At 41.9% G+C, this 25,190-nt stretch overlaps 1 protein-coding gene across 1 annotated transcript in view; it reads left to right on the top strand.

The window, feature by feature from the left end:
• Positions 1-25,190, top strand: part of scrib (scribble planar cell polarity protein) — a gene marked incomplete at its 5' end in the record, with an annotated part of 61,642 nt that overhangs the window by 23,837 nt on the left and 12,615 nt on the right. The window contains 29 exons of the mRNA XM_083901530.1: positions 1,045-1,123; positions 2,259-2,348; positions 2,883-2,939; positions 3,745-3,808; positions 4,659-4,733; positions 4,905-5,049; positions 5,651-5,769; positions 5,925-6,124; positions 6,364-6,530; positions 6,739-6,863; positions 7,153-7,275; positions 7,365-7,553; positions 7,638-8,006; positions 9,713-9,775; positions 12,480-12,569; positions 12,665-12,742; positions 12,845-13,162; positions 14,618-14,698; positions 16,116-16,358; positions 16,805-16,915; positions 17,120-17,413; positions 17,771-17,959; positions 18,170-18,289; positions 18,832-18,888; positions 20,208-20,357; positions 23,055-23,549; positions 24,239-24,310; positions 24,455-24,508; positions 24,957-25,022. Coding sequence (XP_083757656.1) covers positions 1,045-1,123; positions 2,259-2,348; positions 2,883-2,939; positions 3,745-3,808; positions 4,659-4,733; positions 4,905-5,049; positions 5,651-5,769; positions 5,925-6,124; positions 6,364-6,530; positions 6,739-6,863; positions 7,153-7,275; positions 7,365-7,553; positions 7,638-8,006; positions 9,713-9,775; positions 12,480-12,569; positions 12,665-12,742; positions 12,845-13,162; positions 14,618-14,698; positions 16,116-16,358; positions 16,805-16,915; positions 17,120-17,413; positions 17,771-17,959; positions 18,170-18,289; positions 18,832-18,888; positions 20,208-20,357; positions 23,055-23,549; positions 24,239-24,310; positions 24,455-24,508; positions 24,957-25,022 — 4,283 coding nt within the window. The remainder of the gene's footprint in view (positions 1-1,044; positions 1,124-2,258; positions 2,349-2,882; positions 2,940-3,744; positions 3,809-4,658; positions 4,734-4,904; positions 5,050-5,650; positions 5,770-5,924; positions 6,125-6,363; positions 6,531-6,738; positions 6,864-7,152; positions 7,276-7,364; positions 7,554-7,637; positions 8,007-9,712; positions 9,776-12,479; positions 12,570-12,664; positions 12,743-12,844; positions 13,163-14,617; positions 14,699-16,115; positions 16,359-16,804; positions 16,916-17,119; positions 17,414-17,770; positions 17,960-18,169; positions 18,290-18,831; positions 18,889-20,207; positions 20,358-23,054; positions 23,550-24,238; positions 24,311-24,454; positions 24,509-24,956; positions 25,023-25,190) is intronic.

Here is a 25,190-nt window from a genome sequence, read left to right on the forward strand (position 1 = left end):
ACAGGTGTTGATTTTACCCAGACACTTTGAGGAAGCATTTGAGATCCAATCATTCAGATTCTTTTGAACAGCATGATTGAAGGACCTCCTTCTCAGCTGGACATCATGATATAATGATTTTCTTTAAATCTTTTATTCAAATGCTGCAGAGACTTGATTTGCTCAGCCCTGTCTTAAGTATTAAAAAGTCTGCGACAGGTGTCCTCTTGTGTTCAAATTAGCCAATGCCAATCTGAGCTAGGGCTGAGCAATAAATTGTGTTGATATATAAATCACAATTTGAAACAATGCAATTTCAGCCCCTGTCTGAACACGGCCCATAAATCTCCATGCTGTTAAAATATTTTTGACAAAATTTGAGACAAGCACAGGCTGTATTGTGTCTCCAATTACAACCACAATGCCGACCAAGCCCTGAGTAATACATGTCCTAAAGATATAAGATGAAATTCATTCCAGTTGTGCTTGCTGTGTCACAGTCTGCAGCTCACAGATATACTGCCCTCTCTCTGTCCTTGCATGCTGCACACAGACACTCAGTAGATGTGAGACATCTGCTCTGCTACAAACTGCACACAAGGTGCTGTGAGAGCAGTTTCCCATCTGTCTGCCTGTCTGCTGCAGGACATCGTGACCCAAAACGAGAGTCATAGGCTTCTTGGCTCAGTTGTGTTTTCTAAATGTGCACCTGCTAGGTTCAGCGGTGAAAGTACTATACCTGGTCGCACCAAAAGGTCCAATTTACTAATATTGCACAAGACAACGCAGGCAACAACTGTTACGACCAGTTATTAAATAAGTTATTTTGAACAGTTAGCTGTAAATAATCCTATTTCCCTCAAAATTCTACTGATTGTGGGAAAATAAAGTCTTATTTTACACTTTTCAAACATTTCCTCCCCCCTTCCTTACTTTTCTGCCATCTGGTTGTGATTACAAAGAAACTAAAATATGATTCAGTCCAAAAGAATATGACCCCTTACTCTCTGCATGTGTGTGTGTTCATGGTGCTGACTCCTGTTTCCCTCCTCTTTTCTCCTGCAGACATTCCTGAGATCCCCGAGAGCATTAAATTTTGCAAGGCCTTGGAGATCGCAGACTTCAGTGGGAACCCCCTGTCCAGGTAAGTGGATTGGAACGACCCGTCACTCAGTTCATCAACATTGTGAGACAATGTGAGAGGGAGAGTAACAGCACATTGTGAGTTTGAATGTTAGTCCTGGTTTTACTGCACTGGAGAATCTTTCACACACAATAATCTTAATATGGCTAATTTCTTCTTATTTGGTCCAGAAAATGTTGAGCAAAGAAACAAGAAAATATTCACACTTGCTATGCTTCAGTAAATCCATTAATAATTGGCTCATCATTGCAGCCCTTCATGGAAATATACCCAGGGTCTGAGCTGCATCCTCTCAGACTGTTTTAGATTCTAAAAGACATTACCTAGCCTGGTTGAAACCAGCAGCGTCTGCCAGCAATTAGATTTCTCTCTGCAGACACTTCTGGCAAGTATGCCGATTTGGCCAATTCCAGAATCTCCTTTAAAAAAAGGGAGCCAATCACAAAGCCCTCCTCTGGCACGTTAGCAGCTTTTGCGAACACGGCGACCACTGAAGAGCAGCTGTCTTTTAATTTGGCTGTTGATTAGCCCGGGTGAGATGCGGTCTGACGTTAGCCAGGCTAGACATTACCAACACTCAGTAAATATATTATCTACAAATAATCAGAGCAACGTAATGTTTAATGGAGCCCAGCGGCAGAAAAAAACATGCTTCTTTTGTGCAGACAGACAACAAAGTATGATAATGCCTCTATAGTAGTCATCATATCAGCCTGTTCAGTTTGATATAACTGGTTGTGATTGGCCAGAGCATGTTTTAAAGGATGAATGAAAACAGGTTTGAATGGGAGTTGGTCCATCTGTGAGGAAATAAATATGAGCTCATTGATTGGTCTCATTTCAGGCTTTAGATTTAAACATCCTACAGAGTAAATGCCTGGAGGAGAATTATGTTTCCTACTACCAAACATGGCTGAATGAAATTAAGAGCCATGCCGACGAAATCAGGACGCCACTGTCTTGCATTAAGATCTATTTTACTGCGCTCATTTTTCCTTAACCTTGATAAGTGATCACAGACAGCGTTATCTAAAGGGTCAATAGTCTGTGTGAGGTGAGGGAACCCCTGTGTTGTACAACCGGTCCCGAAGAGTCTCTCTCGCCGCTAATTCCCTCTCCTGTCTTTCTCCCTCAGATTGCCAGATGGCTTCACTCAGCTCAGAGCGCTGGCTCACTTGTCACTCAATGATGTGTCGTTGCAGACGCTGCCCAACGACATTGGAAAGTATGTACATGTGCACAATGGATCAGAGTAGAATATTTCATTCTAGAAATGTTATTTTCTTAAAGTTTTAATGATGCTGTCAAGTTTTTGAAAATCACATATGTCTTCTTCAACATCATTTACAATAATACATGCAAAAGGAACAGAAATTAATTTGAATTACTTAATTTTGTGTTTCCAATTCATTTGCTGTAAGTTATTATCTTTGGGTTCAAATCCCAAAGGTATTTGTTGGACAAAACAAACCATTTGAAAAGGTTACTGTGGATAATTTCTACCAACCTTGGGCATAAATGTCTCCTTGATATAAGGAGACCCAGCAGATTTTTCGAGGACTTTCGAGTGGGCTCGTAGCTGGGCTTGAGGGCCACCGTTGTGTTCAGACAGATGGGAGAGCCCCTCACCATGCCAGGCACCCCCAGACGAACAGACCTTCCATCTGACAAACCAACCTGTCTCTCCTCTCCCCCTCTCTTCACACTGCCTGCCAACCTCTTTCCCTCTCTAACCCTCCTCTCTCTTTTCATTTTCTAGCCTGGCCAACCTGGTGACGTTGGAGCTCAGGGAGAACCTGCTGAAGTCTCTGCCCTCGTAAGTGTTGTGTTCCCTTAAGTGTTCCATGTGCTGAGCTTAGAGTCTCTTATCTGATTCACCACCATCTCCATCAACCACAGTAAGAGCCTGTTTGACAGCACACGATGACAATGGATCCATGCTGCATGAAAAATGCAATCTCCTACTGTTACTGATAGGGATGGCTCAATATCTGTGTTTCATATCGGATACAGATATCAGCCTTGTGTTTACCAATACTGATATCAGTCCTATACAGTTGTTTTTACAGAATTACACTCATCTGTTGTGCTTTTCCTCCTTTTTTTTTATCTTAACACAAGTCTTCAAAGTCTTATTATTGTTATTATTATTTTAATTTATTTTATTTAACTTTAATTTAACCAGGAATAAAGCTCACGGATACAGGTAGCTGCTTATATATACACGTTTTAAACAGGACAAGGTTATTCAAACATACAGTATACAGAATACAAATGTAGAAATTGGTGATATTGGATTTGCACATCTCTATTTTATTTAGAGCCTGTGTTTGGTGCATGTGAACATTTGTTTTATTTTTTGTGTCCTACCAGATTTTTTTTTCTTTTAACAATATCCAATCTGGTGGTTTTTGGCTTAGTATTAAATACTAAATTGGCTCCATCCCTTGTTACTTTACCACACTCTCCGTGATCACACAAGCCAATTGGATAAGAACGTCTCTCCCTTGTTTTTCATAAAAATGCATATGTCATTGTGAATGAAAGTTTTGTTATAATCCTCAGCCTTTGTTTTGCATATTTGTGGGACTAACAACTTAACCGTGCTATTTTGTGTGTAGGTCGCTGTCTTTCCTGGTGAAACTGGAACAACTGGACCTGGGCAGCAATGAACTGGAAGTTTTGGTAGGTGAACATCTCATCCTGTTTAATCACATACTATTTGGTGGATGATTCATTCTATTATTTTTAGCGCTGAAACAACAACCTTAGTTATCTCTCTTTAAATAATAGATCGCATATGTGCACTGCAACTGCTGCTGCTCGTGCACATGGTGTGACATGTCTTACAAATATCCGTGTCACATTCCCACCACATTACCTCTAATCCCAACCGTGTTTACATTGCAAAACACGGCAGAGCCGGTCTGTCAGACCTGAGGCCGTGCCTGCACTGTACCCCAGTGTAGTGCCACTTTTAACCTGGGAAACGCCCACCCGTCTCAATAGAGCAGGGTAAACAACGCTACATGACCTGACAAGGGTGGAGACCGAGCAAACAGATGACATCACAATGAAACCTTGCCTGTCTGCGTGTCTGTCTTAGGTTTCTGCTCCACAGACGATCTCCTTAGTTCCGTTTAGTCAGTTTGAATTTAATTTGAGCTCCTTTTAGGGAAACAGCCCAGTTTGCCTGGGGCAGCAAACATAAATTTGAGAAATTCCCACGAAGAGAAGAACAGCATTTAAAGATTGTACTTTGAAAGCTGCAAGGCTTTTTATAGCAGACACAATCTGTATCAGTAAAATCTAATTCTTATGAAAATCTAATTCAACTGAAGATCTTTTTCCTGTAAGTCATACTGACGTTTATGCCCGAAAATATCTACATTTGTTTGTGAGTGACGAGTAACCCATAATATTAATCTAACTCGTTTGTGTCTATTCAAGACACATGATTTGTGTTTGCTGTGACTTCAGCAGATTTCCACTTTGAAGTACTAATGAAAATGCACAACCTCCTCCTCTCTGTTAGCCGGACACCCTCGGTGCCCTCCCCAACCTGAGGGAGTTGTGGCTGGACCGTAACCAGTTATCCTCATTACCACCAGTGAGTACCACCGCAAGAAACCAATATTGTTTTATAGCTGCTCTGTTAGAAACTACACACGCAGGAAAAACTCCCACTTGCAGACTTCCTCCGCCTGTTTTTTTTGCTGTGAGGGTAATGATTTTGTTGTGTCTCGGGTTATTAACCCGTGTTATTGATGTGCGCGCGTAGGAGCTTGGGAACCTCCGGAGACTGGTGTGTCTGGATGTGTCGGAGAATCGTCTGGAGGAGCTTCCCTCTGAGGTCAAAGGCCTCCTGGCTCTCACTGACCTGCTGCTCACACAGAACCTGCTGGAGGTCATTCCAGACAGCATAGGTGAATAATACATGCATGAAAACACAAGAAAGGAAATGTCGTACAATAAACTGTGGCCATCCCTCTATTGTAATGCATGATGCATTAGATCAGGGTTTCTCACTCCTGGTCCTGGTGAGCCACTGTCCCAGCTCAAACACACCTGATTCAAATGGTCAGCTCGTCAGTAAGCTCTGCTGAAGCCTGATAATGACCCATTTATTTGAATCAGGCGTGTTGGAGAAGGGAAACACCTAAAACATGCAGGTGGGTAATATATTAACAAATGTTTCAAGGTCAAAACAAATTAAAAGAAGCACAAATGACCAACGACGTATTTGCTTGCTGAAGGATTTTCATTCTTTCATCACCTTTTGGTGCAAAAAAAGGTCAGGGTTACTGTCTTATTAACAACTGTTGAAGTAAATGTGTGGACCATTTTCCACTGTATGGGTGAGCACTGCCCTCTAGTGGATAAAAGAAACTGATCCACAATGATCACTCACAAGATTTTTTTTTTTTTTTTTTTAAATCATTGATGCAAATACATGATCACATTGTAGTTAAGTTTCAGTTGTTGATGTTGTTGTCTCACTGCTGTAGTTGTGTGTTGTGTTTCTAGGTTGTCTGAAACAGCTGTCAATCCTGAAGGTGGACCAAAACAGACTGACCCAATTGACTGATTCCATAGGAGAGTGTGAAAACCTCACAGAACTCGTCTTGACAGAGAACCTTTTACAAGTAGGGGAGCCATAAAACCCGCTCACGTCGCTCTCGTTCTGACCCAGTTGGGATTTATGCATGTCCATTAATATTTAAGTCCCATTAGCAGCTATTAAGTTTGAATATTGGTCACCCTGATGATTAACAGCCTCTGTCTCGCTCCCCTTTTAAAGACACTTCCTCGCTCTTTGGGCAAACTGAAGAAGCTGACCAACCTGAATGTAGACCGTAACCGCTTGGGCAGCGCTCCCAAAGAACTGGGCGGATGTGCCAGCCTCAACGTTCTCTCGCTGAGAGACAACCGCCTGGGCAAACTGCCTGCTGAGCTTGCAGATGCTACTGAGTTGCATGTGCTGGACGTGGCTGGAAACAGGTACCGTCTCTCTGAAAACATTCAACTATTAATACCGTACATCAGCTTTTCTGCTCCAAGGTCAACCCATTTTCGTTTTGTTAACTTGACAGGAGCAAACAAGATACCCTTGTATAGATGTATTTTCACAGCTATGTTGCCAAGGGATAGACATTTTTTATAACTAGTCATTGTCTTCTTCTTTAGTACTCTTAGAAGAAGTGTGCAGCTCATCTCACCTCACTCCTTCTTTTATCCAGATTACAGAACTTGCCTTTTGCTCTGACAAACCTCAATCTGAAAGCCATGTGGCTCGCAGAGAACCAGTCACAGCCAATGCTCAAGTTCCAGACGGAGGACGATGAGCGAACGGGAGAGAAGGTGTTGACGTGTTATTTACTGCCGCAGCAGCCTTCGCCGAGCTTAGGTGAGCAGCGCTTTGTTAATACAATATTAGTGGTTTGGTATATTTTATATCAGACATTCATAGGATGGAGATTTGGGTCACATGTGAGGCTTTAAAATATGTTTATAACATCCATTCCTGAAGTTGAAGAAATTCAAAGGCGATGAACAGATATTAACTCCAGTTTAATTTCTGTCTCCAACTGCTTTTTTTCTTTCCTCTTTCTCAGAAAACCTGTTACAGAACAGCGTGGATGACAGCTGGACAGACAGCAACTTGAACAGAGTGTCGGTCATTCAGTTCCAGGAAGAGACCAAGCCTGAGGAGGATGATGAAGCTGCAGCAGAGTACACAGTGAGGAATCCTATCTGTGTCATGTTATGTCCCAATGTTCAGAAGATTAGTTATCCTATCCAAGTCCTATTGAAACATATCACTTTATTCCACTTTTTCCATTCCGTTTAATAGAAAATTGTTTATATATTCTATGTTATTTTTACCCTTAGTTTAAAAAAATAATAATTTTATGGGTGTTGCATTGCCACCCCTGTATCAGGATATGTATAATATTGCCAGATTGTTGCCAATTTTGGCTACTGTTTGCTTTTAAAAGCACGTTTTTCACAAGTTTTCTTCTCTGCAGGGTCTTCAGCGCAGAGCCACACCACACCCCAGTGAGCTGAAGGTGATGAAGAAGGGGATTGAGGACAGGAGGAACGAGGCTTACTCATCCAGACCTGATGGAGAAGAGTCACCTGACCCTCAGGTACATCCCGTTAAATGATGATGATGTTAGGTCTTGCACTTTGTTGTAATCAACAGTATTTAATTAAAACTATGTGCTGGTGGTTTTAGGACAAACGGCTCAGTGACCTCTCCAACCAAAGTCACGACTCGCAGGTGTCCAACAGCACACTGTCAGCAACTTCCCACGAGGACAGACACAATGTGACCGCCACCTCGCAGCAGAAGGAGGACCTTGTGGATGGCCACTTCCATCATGAGGAGGAAGAACTGGATGAGATGGAGGTGGAGTACATTGAGGTGAATATTTTCAGCTTTTACAAGTCTACAAGGAAGTGTATGTGAGTAATACGTTTTAAAATCCTAAAATCTCCTTTCTTTCAGCCCACTGTGCACTTTGCAGAAGAGCCAATCATCCGTGGTGGGGATGAAGACGAGGACGGGGAAGACGGCCAGAGGACTGACGAGGAAGACGAGAGGCCGCCTCTCCCTGCAGAGAAGCAGCGTCTGATCAGGAAGGACACGCCGCATTACAAGAAGCACTTCAAGATCACGAAGCTGCCCAAGCCCGAAGCTGTGGCCGCGTTGCTTCAGGGCTTCAATCCCGACAGCCTCAACTCTCCAATGAAGGCTGCTGAGGAGGAAGACGAGGAGGAGGAGGAAGAAGAGCACAGTATTGGCACCCCTCAGCACCATCACAGAGTGGAGGAGCTGGAGGACAGTCAGCAACAGGTCAACTCCAGCCAAGTGAAGGTAAAGGAAAGACTCTAGAAGTAGTTGGATGCTGTTCAAGAATAGAAGGAATTGGAAGAAGAGAAATATCAGTTTTCTCACCTGATTTCTGGTCTCCTGAAAAGCCAGACATAAAGTAAGCTGAGAGGTAGATCTAGAGGTTAATTAAATACCAAATCACTTCTTGTTATACTGAAAGAATATATTTAAATATAGTAATATTTGTACTTGCTCATCACCTCTATGTAAACCCTTTAGGGGACCGTCCACATGCAGTGTCAAATACATACTTTTTCCACGGAGATGCACATCAGACACTCCACACACCTGTTTTTCTGGGTGTGTTCACATCACACTGAGATGAAAATACGTCAACCTTTTCAAACGCAGCGTCTTTTAATACTTCGACCAGAGATATAGGGCAAACTGGATTGTGTTGACTCTCAAATAGACTCAGACAAATAGACTCAAATAACAGCAAATATGAGTTCAGAGTAAAGGAAAGCAGCACTTGCCTTTAGTTTTAGTGTTAGTTAGTCAACTCGCTTTACGTGGTTGTGCCATTGTCTAGCAGATGTGAAAACATTGCCTTGTATCTGGAGGAGGATCAGATAAATAACACTCGAAATGTTTCTCTCTCCACACTAGATTGCACCTTGATCTTTGTTTACATAGAGATGACGTACCAGATATGAGCACAAGCAGCTGCAGGCTGAGTTCAGCCCTTTCTTGCACAACACTGCCCCCATTTCAGCACTAAACTCACCATATTATCACCATCTCCTGAATTTTAACTGTAATACGTTTTCATACTCTGCTTTTTTATAACATATTGTGTGTGTGTCTGTTTGTGCGAATGGAGTGAGTGAAGTCTGCCGAGATGCTGCTCTTCAAAATGAATCTTGTTGATCATTAGTATTTGGGGGGACTTAGATGATATTTGATGATTAATCATGCTTATAACACTGTGATCACAGACCATCATCTCACTGAATCATGACTGTGCGTATGTGTGTGTGTGTTTGTGGCTGTGGGTCTGTTTTGTGTGGCTGACCACAGATCAACCAGAACATGTATTGGCAGAGCTGGAATGTGAGATCCAACGAGTCTTGTTTGTGTCATATGGTAATAAACCCTTAGGGGATATTCAATCCATTAAATATTAAGATCCTTTTTTATAAATCAGTTTCTGGAAGACACATTTCTTTGAATTTTTTTTCACTTTCTGTAAATTACTGCTTCAAAATCACCTTCCAGATATGTTTGATTAATTTAGGGCTGAAAGTCAAATAATGTTTTGTAGTCTAAGGCCTGTTTTCTAAATTAAGGTTTACTCCTGGAGGAAACTGCTGTTTGTGGTGTGGAGGTTGGGATTAATCTGGTTTTGGGAGCTTTTGCCCTCTCTTGTCCGCTCTCTCTCTCCACTGTGTGTGTTTTTTTGCACTACAGCTCAGCTCCTTGGTCTTGTCTTTCCATCTCTGCCTGTATTTGCTTTTGGTGGCTTGGGAGCGAATGTGGGGTCGCTTCTTCTTCCAGGTGAAGTCCACCCCCAGTGGACTTGAAAATCCCACTACCTGCAAGCAGACTTGTGGAGTGTTTTGTGTGTGTGTGTCTGGTGAGGAATATGGTGACGTGTGAGGAAGTGTTTTTCCTTGGTGTGTGTGTGAGCATATTTTTATTTTGGCCTGACTAATCCGCATGCTTCTTGCTGGTTCCTGTCCTAACAGGGGGTGTCATTTGATCAAGTCAATAATCTGCTGATTGAACCTGCTCGAATTGAGGAGGAAGAGGTCTGTACCTACTCTTTCCCGTCCAGTCTGTCTTTCTGTGTCCCTCACTCACCCACTCATTCACCCACCTGCGTTTACAGGTGGAGAAAATACCCATTGAAATCCATTGTGAAACCAAGCCAATCACTAGGGACCCCCTAACCATAACTTAACATGGATCGGCAGTGTGGCAGAGCCTGGATGAAAGAGAGCAGTTACCACGTTATTCAAGTTGATTATTTTCAAGCAGGAATTCAGGAAAATCAGGAAAATTAATCAAAAATTTTGTTTGACATGCAGGTTTTTTTTTCTGTTTTGCCATAGCTCCCACAGTGTTGGACTTTTTGACTCTTTTTACCTATGTTCTTTTGATTATAAACATAAAGCTACAGGGTTAATTTCTCATCTCTACCCATTTAGGGCTGCAACAATTAATTTTCTATTATTAATCGGTGACTATTTTGATAATAGTTTTGAGTGATGATCAATAGTTTAAGCTTCCTAAATGTGAACATCTTCTGGTTTCTTTGCTCCATGGAACAAAGAAATCATTAAATATTAATAATATCGGTTTGTGGACAAAACAAGAATCCAGAAAAACAATCAGCAGATTAATCAATTATGAAGATAACCATTAGCTGCAGCCCCCAGACACATTAGATCCAATCCAATCCACTTTATTTGTATAGCACATTTTATAAACAACAAAGTTACCAAAGTGCTGCACAACAGATACCAAATGGTAAAATAAAGAAAGTTAAAATACAATAAATTAAAAGCATACAAAAGGCAAAAACCATAATCATAAGATCAGATAAAACACTAAGAAATATAAAAATACAGTAAAAGACAGACGGAGACCATACAACTCTCACGCTGTATTAAAAGCCAAGGAGTTAAAATTAGTTTTTAGGTGAGATTTAAAAGTATCCAGGGTGGGGGCCATTTTGACATGGGTGGGTAGCTCATTCCATAACTTAGGAGCTACCACTGAAAAGCACGGTCCCCCCTGGTTTTTTGCCTGCTTTTTGGCACAACAAGGCGCAGCTGATCAGCAGATCTCAATGCTCTCGGGGGGGTATAGACATGTATAAGATCAGTGATATACTGAGGTGCCAAATCATTAAGTGACTTAAAAACAAACAATAACATTTTAAAATGTATTCTAAAATGGACAGGGAGCCAGTGGAGGGAGGCGAGAATGGGGGTAATGTGGTCATGCTTACGAGTTCCTTTTAAAAGACGAGCAGCCGCGTTTTGGACTAACTGCAAGCGAGCGAGAGAGGCCTGGTTAATGCCATTGTAAAGTGTATTACAGTAGTCTAAACGGGTCGAGATAAAAGCATGAATCAAGCACTCAAAATAATTAAAAGATATAACAGATTTAATTTCTTTACTGTTGGCATGAAAGCTCAGTGTAATTATTTATTTATTAATTATTTATCAATGTATTAACTTGCAACGTGCGAAGTTTTGACTTTTTGCCAAATGTTCATTGAGTAATTCACTGTAAATGCTGCTTATATTTCAAAAGTAATCCACCATAATAGTACATCCATATTAAACATCCTAATAATGACGTTTTCACCACAAAATAGCACTTCTTATTGAAGTTAGGTTTAAGTGCTCCGAGTGTTCTGCCACACTGCGCCTCCTGCCTTTTCATCGCTTCTGCTGCTTTGCCCCTTTTCATTCCCTTGTCTATGCTGTGTTGCCCTGGAATGAATGGGCTGGTCTCACTGTGATGAGGCAAAGCCACATCACCGGCTTCCTCCAGGACTGTTTTTCTTTTGTTTTTTGTTTGTTTTTTTGGATACACAGGAATATAGAAATCGCCTGTAACTCGACTGCCAGGAGAAGAGCTCCAGATGGATGAAGAAACTTACTTATTAATAGTGTCTTTTTAATATTTTTAAGACAGTTACATTACTTAATTGTGCATGTAATCTTGTGTTATTGTTTGTAGTATTGTATATGATTGTGTATGAAAACTGTCCATGTGTGCTGTTTAGTTTTGATGAAGAGAACAAAGCATTTTTTTCTTTATGACAAATGTTGGTATTTAAACATCATTTCACTCTAATATCATCTCCACATCCAGAACACGGCACGTTCATCCTGTCATTTCCTTTTTTTCCCCTTCACATGTTTCTCATCTGTCTCTACTCCTCTCTATTGCATGGCTTGCATATACATAGAATATACACCATTTAGAAAGTTTATTTTCAGACTAGTCTTTTTTTTACAGAACACATATAGCAGTACCTTTTCTATATTAGGTTTTAGCCTCTGAATTCAAGTGAAGAAAACTCACACTTGTGTTTGTTCAGTTTAGGTTTGGAGTCTAATGTCAGTCAAGTGGTCGATGACTAGAATGTTTGGCTACTGTAGCCTTGTTTTTGTGAGGCCTCGCTACTTTGTCACTCCACCTTCCACTAATATTGACATTAGGCTTCCAACAAGTCACAGTTTCTCTCCTTTCAAGTTAACATCTGTTTGGCATGATCACAGGATGACATTAAAGAGGTTGACACCACCGTCTGGCAGGAAGAGGGAGATCACCCACAATTTGAATCATATTGTATCCCTATCTATTTAAAAAGAAAAATCTAAAACAACCAAACAATATATTGTGGGCTTCTCCCTCTCCCTCTGTCCTGAGTTAAGTGGTGTTAGGCAGGTTTTCACTTGTAGTTGTGCTCACTGCGCCCTCCTCAACTTGCAGCACAACATCAACATCCTACGACAAACAGGCGGCCTGGGTATCAGCATCGCTGGAGGGAAAGGTTCCACGCCTTATAAGGGAGATGACGAGGTAAGGGGTCTACCGAGAATCTGTATGTTTTTAAGAAATCAAAAGTCATAATATTAGTGAAAGTGAAAGAGACATTTGTGTGAATGTGTTTGCAGGGAATCTTCATCTCCAGAGTATCTGAAGAGGGTCCTGCAGCCAGAGCAGGGGTCAAAGTGGGAGACAAACTCTTAGAGGTAAAGACCTGAGTGAGCAGCTCTAGTTGAGCAACTGTTAGCTCTACTTGATGGTAAGATTTGTAGTACTAGAGCATTGAATGTTCCATTTTTGTCTCTCAGGTAAATGGAGTCGACCTTCACGAGGCAGAACATCACACAGCCGTGGAAGCTCTCCGTAGCTCTGGCGCCACAGTTTCCATGACGGTGCTACGGGAGCGCATGGTGGAACCGGAGAACGCCATCACCACCACGCCCCTGAGGCCAGAGGACGACTACTTCCCGCGGGAGAGACGCAGCAGCGGCATCGCCTTCAACATGGAGCCGAGTCTCAGCGGGCCCCGGCAGCGGTTTTCCACCTCTCTTTTCCGTAACGACAAGGGGCTGGGATTCAGCATCGCTGGGGGAAAAGGCTCCACGCCGTACCGCACAGGAGACACGGTGAGACAATGCTTTCAATTATCTATCTTGATTAAGAAGAATTTCTTTATCGCAGAACTTGTCATTACGTTGGTGTAGATCCAAGAAACAGTGTTTAGATCTCATGTAGTGTAGTGGCATTCCCGCCCTGCACAGGTACAGGTGTGAGAATAGTGTGCGAAATGCGAGATGGCTGAAAACATACAGAAGAATTTATCTCTACTGCTCAACAAACCCAGTCATTAAGCTGTGTGTTCCTCTGCTCTGCCACTGTATACACACAAACACTCCCTCAGCCTGTTTTCAGGTAAAGATGCATCATTCAATTAATGTTACATTGTTTCTGCTCACAAAAAAAAACTTGCCATTGAATTGCAAATCTAGAAAATGCTTCCAGATGAAGTCTGTTAAATATTCCGATCACAGGTTTCAGTGAGAGAGTGAAAAATGGCCCCAAGAAAACAATTAAAAGTTACAGATGAGACACAATCGATCATGCAATCATCATTAAATGTCCTATTTATTACCGTTATGATCTTCACGTTGGAGGAGTCGGGCCACTAAGTGTTTGCAGTGACAGTCTCAGCTTCAGGGAAAAGCATTTACAGTCATCACCAGGGAGACAGAGATATGAATAGCCAGCCTTGACACCTGATATGTTCAGTGTAACTGGACAGGGTGAGGTGTATATTTGGGCCAAGCCAATACGACATTGCAGCTGATGGAGTTCACGAAGCCCACAAAGAGGAAAGGACTCATAAACGTTTGATAAAGGCAGGTCTGACTGTGTGTCATGCCTCTCTTTCAGAGCGGATTTCAGAAGCTTTTTTTGGTTGCAGTTGCAGTGATGTATTTTTCTATTTTTTATGTTTTTTAGGTAGTTGATGTGAGGAGACGTTGTAAACTTTTGCTTCTGCATGTTTACATGTTTTGTTTTGCTGTGGAAGACTCAAGAGTTCAGGTTGATTTTATTTGGTTAAACAAATTGTGTAATTTGTCTGAGCAAAGGAGGTAAAATATCTCACGGGTTCTTCTTTTAATGAGCGTCTTGTGCAGCTGTTTTCAGTTGTGTCTAAATGGAAAATTGTTGTCCTGTTAATCAATTGTTTGTGGTTTTGGGTGTGTGTGTGTGTGAGACATTGTGTGCTGCTGGTGTTTCACAGTTACTTTAATAAACCCTGGGATCGGCAATGAATAAAATAATCTATTTCGGGCTGTGTTCCTCTCAGCGGGATATCACATGCTCACTGATGATAACCCCGCTTGCAGACAGCTCACAGTTAGCACACTGATTCATCACAGGATTGCAGCCTGTTGCGCCAGACTTTTTTTAATGTCACCAACAGTGTGTAATTTTAAATAATTACTTAAGCCATTTATAATTACTCGTTAGTCTGTGGCCGCTGCTTTAAAAGAAAAGCATGAGGATGTGCATCTTCCAAATTTGAGTTGGTTTCTTTTATCTGTTCTTTTTAGGGAATTTACATCTCTCGCATAGCAGAGGGAGGAGCTGCAGACCGAGACAGCACACTGCGCGTAGGCGACAGGGTGATTTCTGTGAGTACTACACCACCCCCACATCTCCATCTGGACACGACAGTAGATGCTGTGAAAAGCAGTGAAGTTTCCTATACGCCACTTTTATAGACATGACAACAATGGAAATGTTTTCTTTTTGCTATAAAGATTCCAATAATTAGGTTAGAGACCGATAAATGGGCAACAATGTTGCTGTAGATTTTCATAATTTAATATTTGAAGTATGTTGTATGATTTTTCAGTGTAACTGTACATGCTGTGCCCCACACTACATATGACCTGATCTAAAATAGAGCAGACTAACTTGATTACATTTCAAGTTGATGCATCAGATTCAACAATTAATAGCAGAAATATTATAGCAGTCAAACTGAATCTAACACCACATCTCTCTTCTTAGATTTGCATAAGCTCTTCTGCTGAGTTCGTCCTGCACTGAATATCTATGGTTCTTCTGTTTCCTCTACTGATCTGCGTGGCTTTGCTCTCTTGCCAGTACAAGAGTTACAGCATGACTTTTCTTCACTCACTCGTACTGTTAATCCACTGATGACAGATTTTCAAGTTTTTTATTATTATAACTCTGCTTTGTTTCTGGGTTCACTCTCCTCTTTCACGTTGCAGTTTTTCTTCACTGCGTAGCCTTCCTCCTCTTCCTCCTCCTCTTCCTCACACTCCAGCTCTGCATGCTCACTAATGCTTAAAGTGCATCTTCTTTGCTGCTTGGTGGCGGGGATGGTTTTGGGGAGGAGTTTGCTGAGCCTGCTGTCAGTCTGCTGTCATGGTAACACACGCGTGTACCACGACAGCAACCACGACATTGAATCAGCTGATGGTAGGAGCTGGTACTGTCGGGTCAGTGCTGACCTCTGCTTGTCACTTTGGACCACAATATGTTTTTTTTTTTAAACTGTGCATGCCTAAAAGCTGTCACTCCCTTTATTTCCTTTATTATACAAGGAAAAAAAATTACTTAACATTTTCCTTTTCTATGGCATAGTTGCAGATGTCTCTGCTTGCCTTTGTTGACTTAAGCTCAAACCTTTTAGACAAATTACACACGTACAATGGTGTTTTATGTGAACAAAGGCAAGTAAGGTTAAAAAAGTAGAAAACGTATATATTAAAAGATTATACAGTGAATTTATGGAATAATTTTGCTTGCTCATGGCCTCTTTTCCTCTAGGGAAGCTCAACAGCTTAAATTGCCTGCTTTTTCTCTGCCTTTCCCTTTTGCACTTTCAAGGTTTTGGGTTCTTCCTTAACCAACAGTACTCACATTCGTGCACTAACAAAATCCCTGTAAAGTAAAATCATCAAAGAAAATTCTCTTAGAGATAAATGGTCATCCTACCAAGGACACACGTGGCTGGTTGTCACTGACAACATTCTGGCGGGCTGACACCCTCCGTGGTTGCTTTTACTGTCGATCCAGATCAATGGTGTAGACATGACAGAGGCCAGGCATGACCAGGCAGTAGCGCTCCTTACCGGCACCTCCCCCACTATCGCTCTCCTGGTGGAGCGAGATCCGAACGCACCAGGTGGTTCTCCAGGTCAGTCCCGGGCACGTGCCCACTCCCCTCCACCTCCAGAACCGTCCGATTCTCCAGACCAGGAAGAGGAAGGTCTTCATGGGAACCACCTGAGTCAGATGGAAGACGAATATCCGATTGAGGTGAGACACCGGGAAGCCACTTGTGCTCTAATTCTCAATAGCTTGTTTTTGTTTTTATTAGAAGGTGTTGATGGAGGCTTTTTAAAGCACTGTGTTATTTATGTTTGTTTACTTGGCCCTTGCCTTATTCTTAATGCTGTCCAGTTCCAGAGAAGATGGTTCATGGTATGAAAGCTTGATCTGATTTAAGTATTGGTGTGCTTTAGATTGTAACCAGGTAATAGCAAATGAATCAATCCCAACCAGGGAATAAAGAACAAACCTATTGCTATTTGCCTGCTTATATAGAGTGGTTTGTGTTTGTTTGACAAATTACAGACATGGATAAACGTAGGCATGATGGTTATTCACAGGGAGGCTTGTCATGATCTGGTACATTTCTCTTGCATGTCTGCATTTGTCAAAAGCTCTTTTCACTTCAAGTTGTTTGTCTCTTGTTCTAACAGGAAGTGATCCTGATGAAATCAGGCGGCCCTCTTGGATTGAGTATCGTGGGAGGCAGTGATCACGCCAGTCACCCTTTCGGCATCAATGAGCCTGGGGTTTTCATCTCAAAGGTATTATTGTAAAGGGTGAATTTTTCCAAAGTAGACTGAATGTCATATTCTTACCACTCCATCCGCCCCCTTTAATGCATATTTTTCATATGCAAATGTAATATGATTATAATTATGCATTTCCCTTTAAATTTGCAGCTAAACAATACTGCAACTCTTACCCAACAACATACAGTATATAACTTGCCCCCTTCTTCTCATCAGGTGATTCCTCATGGTCTGGCATGTGAAAGTGGCCTACGCGTTGGGGACCGAATATTGGAAGTGAACACCATCGACCTGCGTCATGCCACCCACCAGGAGGCAGTGCGAGCCCTGCTGGCCAACAAGCAGGAGATCCGTATGTTGGTGCGCAGGGACCCGTCGCCGCCTGGGATGCAGGAGATTGTCATCCAGAAGCAGCCGGGGGAGAAGCTCGGCATTAGTATTCGCGGAGGTGCCAGAGGTCACGCTGGAAATCCGCTTGACCCCACAGATGAGGGAATCTTCATCTCAAAGGTACTTCATTGTGGAATCTACCAAGGATGTGGTGTTTTTGGTTACATTTTCTGGGGATGTATGTTTTTTTTTGGCCAAAGGAAGAATTTTGGTGGTGATTCAGATTCAGGATTTCAACGGTTAACCTTCCAAAATAGGGACTGATGATGTTGAAGATCCTCAGATAATATAGGTAATCCTATCAAACCCTATGTTGCTGGTTGAAAAATCCTGATCTTGACACACATCAACTGATCCTTGTGAGATATCGGAGTCTATTGACACTGTGGGAAACTGAATCTCTTAAAAACAGGGAATATTCTCATTTGTCACACCCTTGGTTAAACCACTGCTGCTCATTGGTTGATATTCCATCAGGTGAGTTCCGCTGGTGCAGCGGCAAGAGACAGCCGACTGCAGGTTGGCATGCGGATCCTGGAGGTGAACAACCACAGCCTGCTGGGGATGACGCACACGGAGGCGGTCAGAGTGCTTCGTGCTGTGGGAGACTCTCTGGTCATGCTGGTGTGCGACGGTTTTGACGCACAGAAAGTGGCTGCTGTGGAGGTGAGAGTCCTTCCAAAATTATACTTTCACTTGTAGAGACGGGGGGAAAAGGGGTATAAACTGCAATGTTAATCACCTTGTTTAAATATTAAAATGACGACCTCTTGGAACCATGTAATATTTGGCATTTCATAAGCATGTTTGCTCTAAAAATTGAAGAAAGGTGTTTTTAAAATGTGTTTACAAAACTCTTTCTGGTACAATTTGCAGGCATCTCCTGGCATCATTGCAAACCCATTTGCAACAGGCATTGTACGAAAGAACAGCATGGAAAGCATCTCTTCTATAGATCGTGATCTGAGCCCAGAGGAGATGGAAATCATGCAGAAGGTACGGTCAGGTACTACCACTCAGTGACTCTGCCTATGGGTCTTTTTCACAATACAGAGCTTTTGTTTAAAATTGTATCATCTAAATGCCGTTCAAATCAACACATGGATCAAATGCAGATTCACCACCACTTTGCTTCCACAGCATTTTCGTGTTAGCAGATGGAATCATGTAGCCATGCAAACCACTCCTACCCATCTTTTCCACCAGAGCAGCCAGAAAACGCCAACACAGTTGTTCACTTTGTTTAGTGTAGCGTTTTTTGGGAGGCAGCCCACACCGAAAGAATGTCAGGATCGCTGGTTTACTGAAGGCTATTGTTTTGTTGCTCCTCTGCACCTCCACACACACACACACACACACTGATCTATTTAGTTTTTGGTGATACAACTTTCATCTGAACACATGCTGCCATCCCGTATGGAAATGTCATTGGATTAAACTGCGCAGGCTAGCAGCTCTTTCACCAAGATATACAAGATGCATAGTGAGGTTTTACTGAGACTCATGTGAGAATCATACATCTTGTTTTTCTTCTCCAGGAGTCTGAGATGGTGAGAGAGACGTCGCAGTGGGAGCGAGAAGAGATGGAGAAAGTGGTAAGTTGAACATAAAACTTATCAGTTAGATCAGCAGAATACCACGGGGCATGAAAAATCTAATTTTCAGCGATATTACTGCGCAGTAAAACATTATAGTCAAATGTCGAGGCGTGTCTGTTATCGGGTGAATGAAGCTTTTCCTATGTGCGTATCGTGTTTGACAGAACTGTAATGTCCCACCTTGCACGCTTTTTCTGTTCCCATAGTTAATGAATAGAGTACTATTTAATGTGTGTGGATTCTATCCTTTCTTTCCCTTCTTTTCTCTCTCTCTCTTATCTCCCCTCCCTTTTGGTGTGTTTGGTGTGACACGTAATCATCCAATCATCCTGTCTCCATACCATCTCTTCTCTCTTACTTTTCTCCACTTCGCCCCCCCCCCCCACCCCCCGCAAATCCTCCTCCTCTGTCTCATTTCACCTTTCATTGCATCACTGTGTGGCTGTGTGCTTGGGTGTCTGTCCTACTGTCCTCCTCCTCCTCCTCCTCCCCTTCCTTTCTTGGTGAAGGAGCGTATGCGCTTGGAGCGTGAGGAGGCAACTCGCCTGCTAGAAGAGGAGACCGAGGTGAGACACTCCTCAGCGGCAGGTCCTCAGACAAGCTTTCTTGTCTGTGCAAAATGGCAGCTGAGCCACAAATACCACTGAACTGCTGCCACATGATTTCACTTGGCAACTTATCTCTGGATATACAGAGAGAAAACAATCTTCTTTTTCTGATTTTCTTAAATAAATCAGTCTAGGGCATTATTCAGAATGGCTTAGTTTAACTGGGGAAAGCTCTAAATTATTATTAAGTATCATTATTGATTTGTCCACATGGTGAAGTTTGATAGTTGTTCATATCAACATATTAGTACTGATGATGGTTGGTGGTGAGACCTTAAAAACACCAGTTTCTCATGGATTTGTGACACAATGATAATTTAAAAAATGATTTTTTTAAACTGGTGAGTCGTGTTCAGTTTATCTTTTACTGCAGTGGAGCTACAGCAGTCACAGAATGATGGAATCATGAGGAAGGTGCAGTTGTATTAATGTGATTCACTTTGTATAACAAATCTCAACCTGTATTTCCTCAATTCACAATGCTGTGACATTCATATCTGAACCGTGAGTTAAAATCTAAATTTTGACTTGTCTTTATAAATTGGGCATTGGAGACATTGGCTTCTAAACCTCATAACAATGATATACTATACTTCCTTACATGGCTTTTCCCAGTTGAACTAATTCACCTTGAATAGATGCCTGTTGCATATTAAGCCTCAGTCCTAGACCTTTTTTCACCTCTGTTTCTATTTATTTCCCCTGTAGAACATTGGCACTGGACCTCTAAAACTTGACTACAAAACCTTGGCTGCACTTCCCACCACCAGTCTACAGAAGGTGAACAGGGTAAGTGTCCATTTTAATGTTTTCATCAGTAGGCAAAAGTCAACTTTGGAAAAAAAATCCCCAGGATTATGAATTGCTTGGATTTTTGTGTCGGCTATGTTGGAAATGGCCTTCAAAGCTCAGAATAGACTTGGGACGACGTGTTAACATCCATGGAAAACCCACTGACCAACAGCGGCTTCAGAAACAGGAATGTAGACCTCCCATCCTTGTCCATAACCTCGGGTCAACATTATGGATGATTAACCTCTGGCTCAAGGGCCAAACTTGTTCAACGTATCATGTCAGTTGATGATGAACTCTGACTAATGTCTATAAACAAGAGCAGACGTGACTTTCTGGGATTGAATAAAGGCCGAGAAGGATCTGAAGGATCGAGAAGAATTCAAGACCACAGACTGAAATGAAGAAGACTTAAATAGGGACCTACACACAGTTCAAAGGAAACATGGCCAAAGAGCAGACACTGTCCTGTTTGATAAAGAGTCCAAGTGTGTAAGAGAGAGGCAGCGTGATGGGGGAAGGGGACAGCTGCCCACTATCAACCGGGCCTGTTCTCGGCGATATTTTAAACCTGCATCTCTCACAGAATTGGACGGTGTCTCATGGGTGGGTGGGGCGCCAGACAGAGAAGGGAGGGGTGTCGTCAAACAGACAAGTGTTTCGCCTGAAGTTGTCAAAGTCGTCGGAGGATTAAGCGTGAGCGGGCATTCAGTGCTGTCCTGTTAACGTCATACAGTAAGTAAAATGCTGCCCGATGGGACAAGTGTTACGTTTTATAGCTTTTTCTAATTCCTCTTTTTGTGATTCTTCTTTCACGCTGATTGGTTTCTGTCTATGTGTGCTTTTCCTTGATGTTTAACTTGGTTTTAGACACCAATTCAAAAAACTATTTTTGAAATAATCTGATTATTTAATCTCTCATACTCTCTTACACAGTCCTGATCAAACTATGTCAAACACCAGCAGGTGATTTGCTGTTTTTGAAGCATTTAAGTTATATTAAATAATTTCTTCCTTTTAATGCGAGGTGTATAAGCTTCCACTAGACACTACAAGGACTTGGGCCAGTTAATCAGAAGTGGATTAGCTGCTTGAGCACGTGGTCTCACAGTGACCCAGTAAAACAGGTTTAGGAGCTGATAAATCACAACCCACTCTGTGTTTAAAGTCTTACAAACACAGACATGTGCAGAATGTTGCTTAAAGCCTGCATTTGATGTTTATGTCACTTCAGCTTTTTTTGTTAATTTACAGCCACTGACATTGTTCAGTTTTAGTTAAGTATGAAAAAACATACAGTGTAATCCAGGGATTCCAATAGACCTGGCCAGGGCCCACACATGGGTTCCCAAACAAATTTTTACCTAAGATTTTCATTCATTTTACTAATTCAAAATGATATAAGGTGTTACATACACAAGGCACACATTTGGTATTGTCACGATTGATATTTGGGTCACAATTGTCGTCCATCTTTGAAAGTGGTTCACCAGACCATTGGTTTACTCAGATGTGATATTCCCATTACACCAACATTAAGCTTAACATTGATTTAATATTACTGTAGGTTATTTTACACTCAACCCCAGTTTGTCTTCCTTCTTTATAGACTCTCTGTTTTGAAGGTATAAAAAAAGATTACGGTGTTTATAGTGACTCGTGGAACAACTGAGGCTTTAAGCATGAAAAAAAACCTCAGATGCTCTTATGTCCTGTTGCTGCCTGTGGTAAGAACACGTGTAAGTGTGCTTCTTATTTTACCTGGAGAAAATGAACAGCTGTTTCAACACCAGTTCAACAGTTCAGCATGAGATCTTTGTCAATGGAGTATCAGTTGTTCAATTCCTGGTTTCTTTGACTTTTATCTCCGTTGCTAACTCGGTATTTTTGGCATTCCAGTGAGTGGTTCGCTGCCCCTGTTTCCTCACTCACACCAAAACACCAGCTGTCCTTCACAGTCTGTGTCAGAGCCAAAAGGGCACTCGTACACATTCCATCCCACTGACCCTCATATCACCACTAACTCCTATAATCAGCGAGTAGACACACGCACAAGTCCTTCACAATGCGTATATTCTGGTTCCAACTGTTTCGATTATGACCAGATATGTCAAGGTCACGTCCAATGAATTCCAGTGTTTGCATGCTTCATTTTTTTATTTATTAACTTAAAGCTTTCTTTGCGACATGACACCTTTACATTAGCATTTACACTATCAGGTTTCGTGACATGCTTTGCTTTAAACGTTGCATATTTTCTGTCCTCGTGTCTTCAGCTGTCTTCTCTGCAAAGTACAGCAGGAGTTGACGTTGACGTCCTGGAGTCCAAATGTCTCACTGCGCTGATAATGTGGTTATTTAAGGCAGAGGCCTGAACCGCAGAACTGTGTCCAGTAACAGTACATCATCACTTATCAATTCTTAAATGATGAGCCACGGAGAAACTTATCTTAAAGGCTTTGGGAAAGATTTAGAGGTGTGAGTAAGTGTTTGTAGCAGCTTAAGTGTCAAGTTTCTATTTATAAACAGACATGTCTTGTAAGATAAGGCATCTTTGTCAACCCTCAAAAACAAGTTTTGCTCCTTTAACCTGGAAATATGACATATTTTTCCAAAATCTCAGCAAATACTTTTTACATTACTCAGCAATAATAACTTATTGTGTGAAAATACAGGTATGGTTGTTGTAAACCAGGAAGACTCCATGATACGCACCTACATTCTGCTTTTAAACCTTTGATAACCTCTTTTGTGTGAGTGAAGGGAGTTTTTCAGCCTAATTCCTTCAGTCACTTTACTGCATCTGTCCTTCTATCCTTTACTCCTGTTCAGTTCTCTACCTCTGCTACTGTGACTGGTCCCATGGCCGCCCCCCTGCAGGCCCAGTACGGAGCCCCTTTAGAGCCTCTGAGCTTCAGCTTAGGTCCCCCTGCAAATTCCCTCAGCCACATGGACCCCGAGTGCTGCCCTGGTCTAAATGTAGAGCACAATTTCCTTAACGGATCCAAGTTCTCCGCTAATGGAACGTCGACTGCCGACAGTGCCGGCTCCTCGACAACCATTAATTCAACAACATTTGCACCTGAAGAGGAGGGCGAGGAATGTCTGGTGGACTCTCAGCCTATCTGCTTCAAAGAGAACCCTTTCTTGGTGGCCAATCGCAAAGGAAAAAGGCTTCCTCCTGGACAGGAGGTCCTGTCGGGCCCACCTGTGGGCTACGGGAAACAAGGCCAACTGCAGCCATGGTTGTTCAGCAAGGCAAGCCGCCTGCCTGAGTGTGGTTTGGAGGCAGCATGGCGTGTTACTGCACACAGTTTGCTATATTTGCTGTATCATATATCCCTAGAAATGCATCATCCATTTATGTATAGCTGTAAGGTTTTTAGCAGTCACAAATATGATATAAATAGATGTCTTTCACTTTTAACTTAAATTTTTGCTTATTTTGACTGATATTGACTTAAAAACACATAAAGCTAATGTTTGTTTGTATATCAATTTCTCATGTTTTCTTTATTAATGAAGGCTCTAGAGATGTAAGAGATAAATTAAATATGCTTCAAAAGACCGATCAAAGTTGTTTCGTGAAAACATTGATGACAAAAACCAGATTTGATCTTAGATTTGTTTTAGTATCTTAGTATCATAAGGGGCCGAAGTGGTGTGCATGTGTTTTTTTTGCTGTGAACACGGAGCGTGTGACACCTCGCAAGGTATTTGTGCACATTTTCGGGACTCGGTCAGAATGTCTGTCCCAACAGCTGAGGAAGGTCATAAGTCTTGCAGGAATGCGACCTACAAGCCACACGGAGAAGTGCATGTTTCTCAGCAGGAGCTTGTTGATGATTGAATTTGAGTGAAATTTGTGTCTTTTTCTCTTCAGTGCACTGGGTGAAAGTAGTCACAGCTGTTAAGTGTGTTGTTTGTGTTTTGTCTTAATTGTCCAGGCACCTTCGTCTGATTTCACCAGGACAGCCAGTCCCATCAGAGAAACACCCTACTCCCCCACTATTCAGCCGGTGAGCAACTTGAACACCCCCCTTTCCTCCTCACCTGTTTCATACCATCTTTTTTTTTATTTTCTCCTTCTCCATGAATCACATCCAACACTAGAGAAGAGTTCTTTTACATTTGACCCTTCTGACGTTTCCTCACACCTGTAGCCCAGCCACCACTCTTCCAACAGCTCCCTGTGTACAGGCAGGGAGACCCGCTTCGTAAGTCGGCCTTGTTGGCCCTCTGTGCTCTGGCCTGGATGTTTTTTTTAGCACGTGTCAGCTGCTCTGAGCTCTGCATCTCATAATAGAGACTATAACTAGCTATCAAATCTGCCAGTCTGAACAGCATGTGACTGCTTCCCCGTGGCCCCCCGTGGCTTTGCCTCATGCAGACCGAATGAAAGATTGTCCGTCATGTCTCTTAACTGTCCAGCTGTGCCTTCTAAAAGGACGCTAACGCTAAAAAATATATTTTTCTTTGAGCAAGTTTATGTAGTAGTAGTAGTGTAGTTTAAAATAATTTGTGCAAAATGAAATAAAATGTGGCAGCAAGCCCACAATCACTTGGTGAAATTGGCTCTCAACAAACCTGGTGTGACATTAATATCTTGGTCCATACATTTTTTATTTTATTGTCATTTTTTTTATTCATTTATTTACTTTTCAGGCAAACATTCATTATTCCTCCACTCCCACTGCAAAGGACAACACTTCACCATCCTCATCATCATCAGTGAGTGTCTTTGGAGCCACATGTATCTGTTGTACATGGTTATATTTCAATTTCTGGAAGTTGTATTCTTAGTTGTGCCTCTAGAAGCATAATTGAGTATTATAATGTATTCAGTTATAAAACAGATACTGTTCACTGTTTTCTGCACCAGTTCCTTGATCTTCCAAT

Source organism: Microchirus variegatus (genome assembly GCF_963457635.1).
Source record: "Microchirus variegatus genome assembly, chromosome: 15".
In the NCBI taxonomy this organism is placed as follows: Eukaryota; Metazoa; Chordata; class Actinopteri; order Pleuronectiformes; family Soleidae; genus Microchirus; species Microchirus variegatus.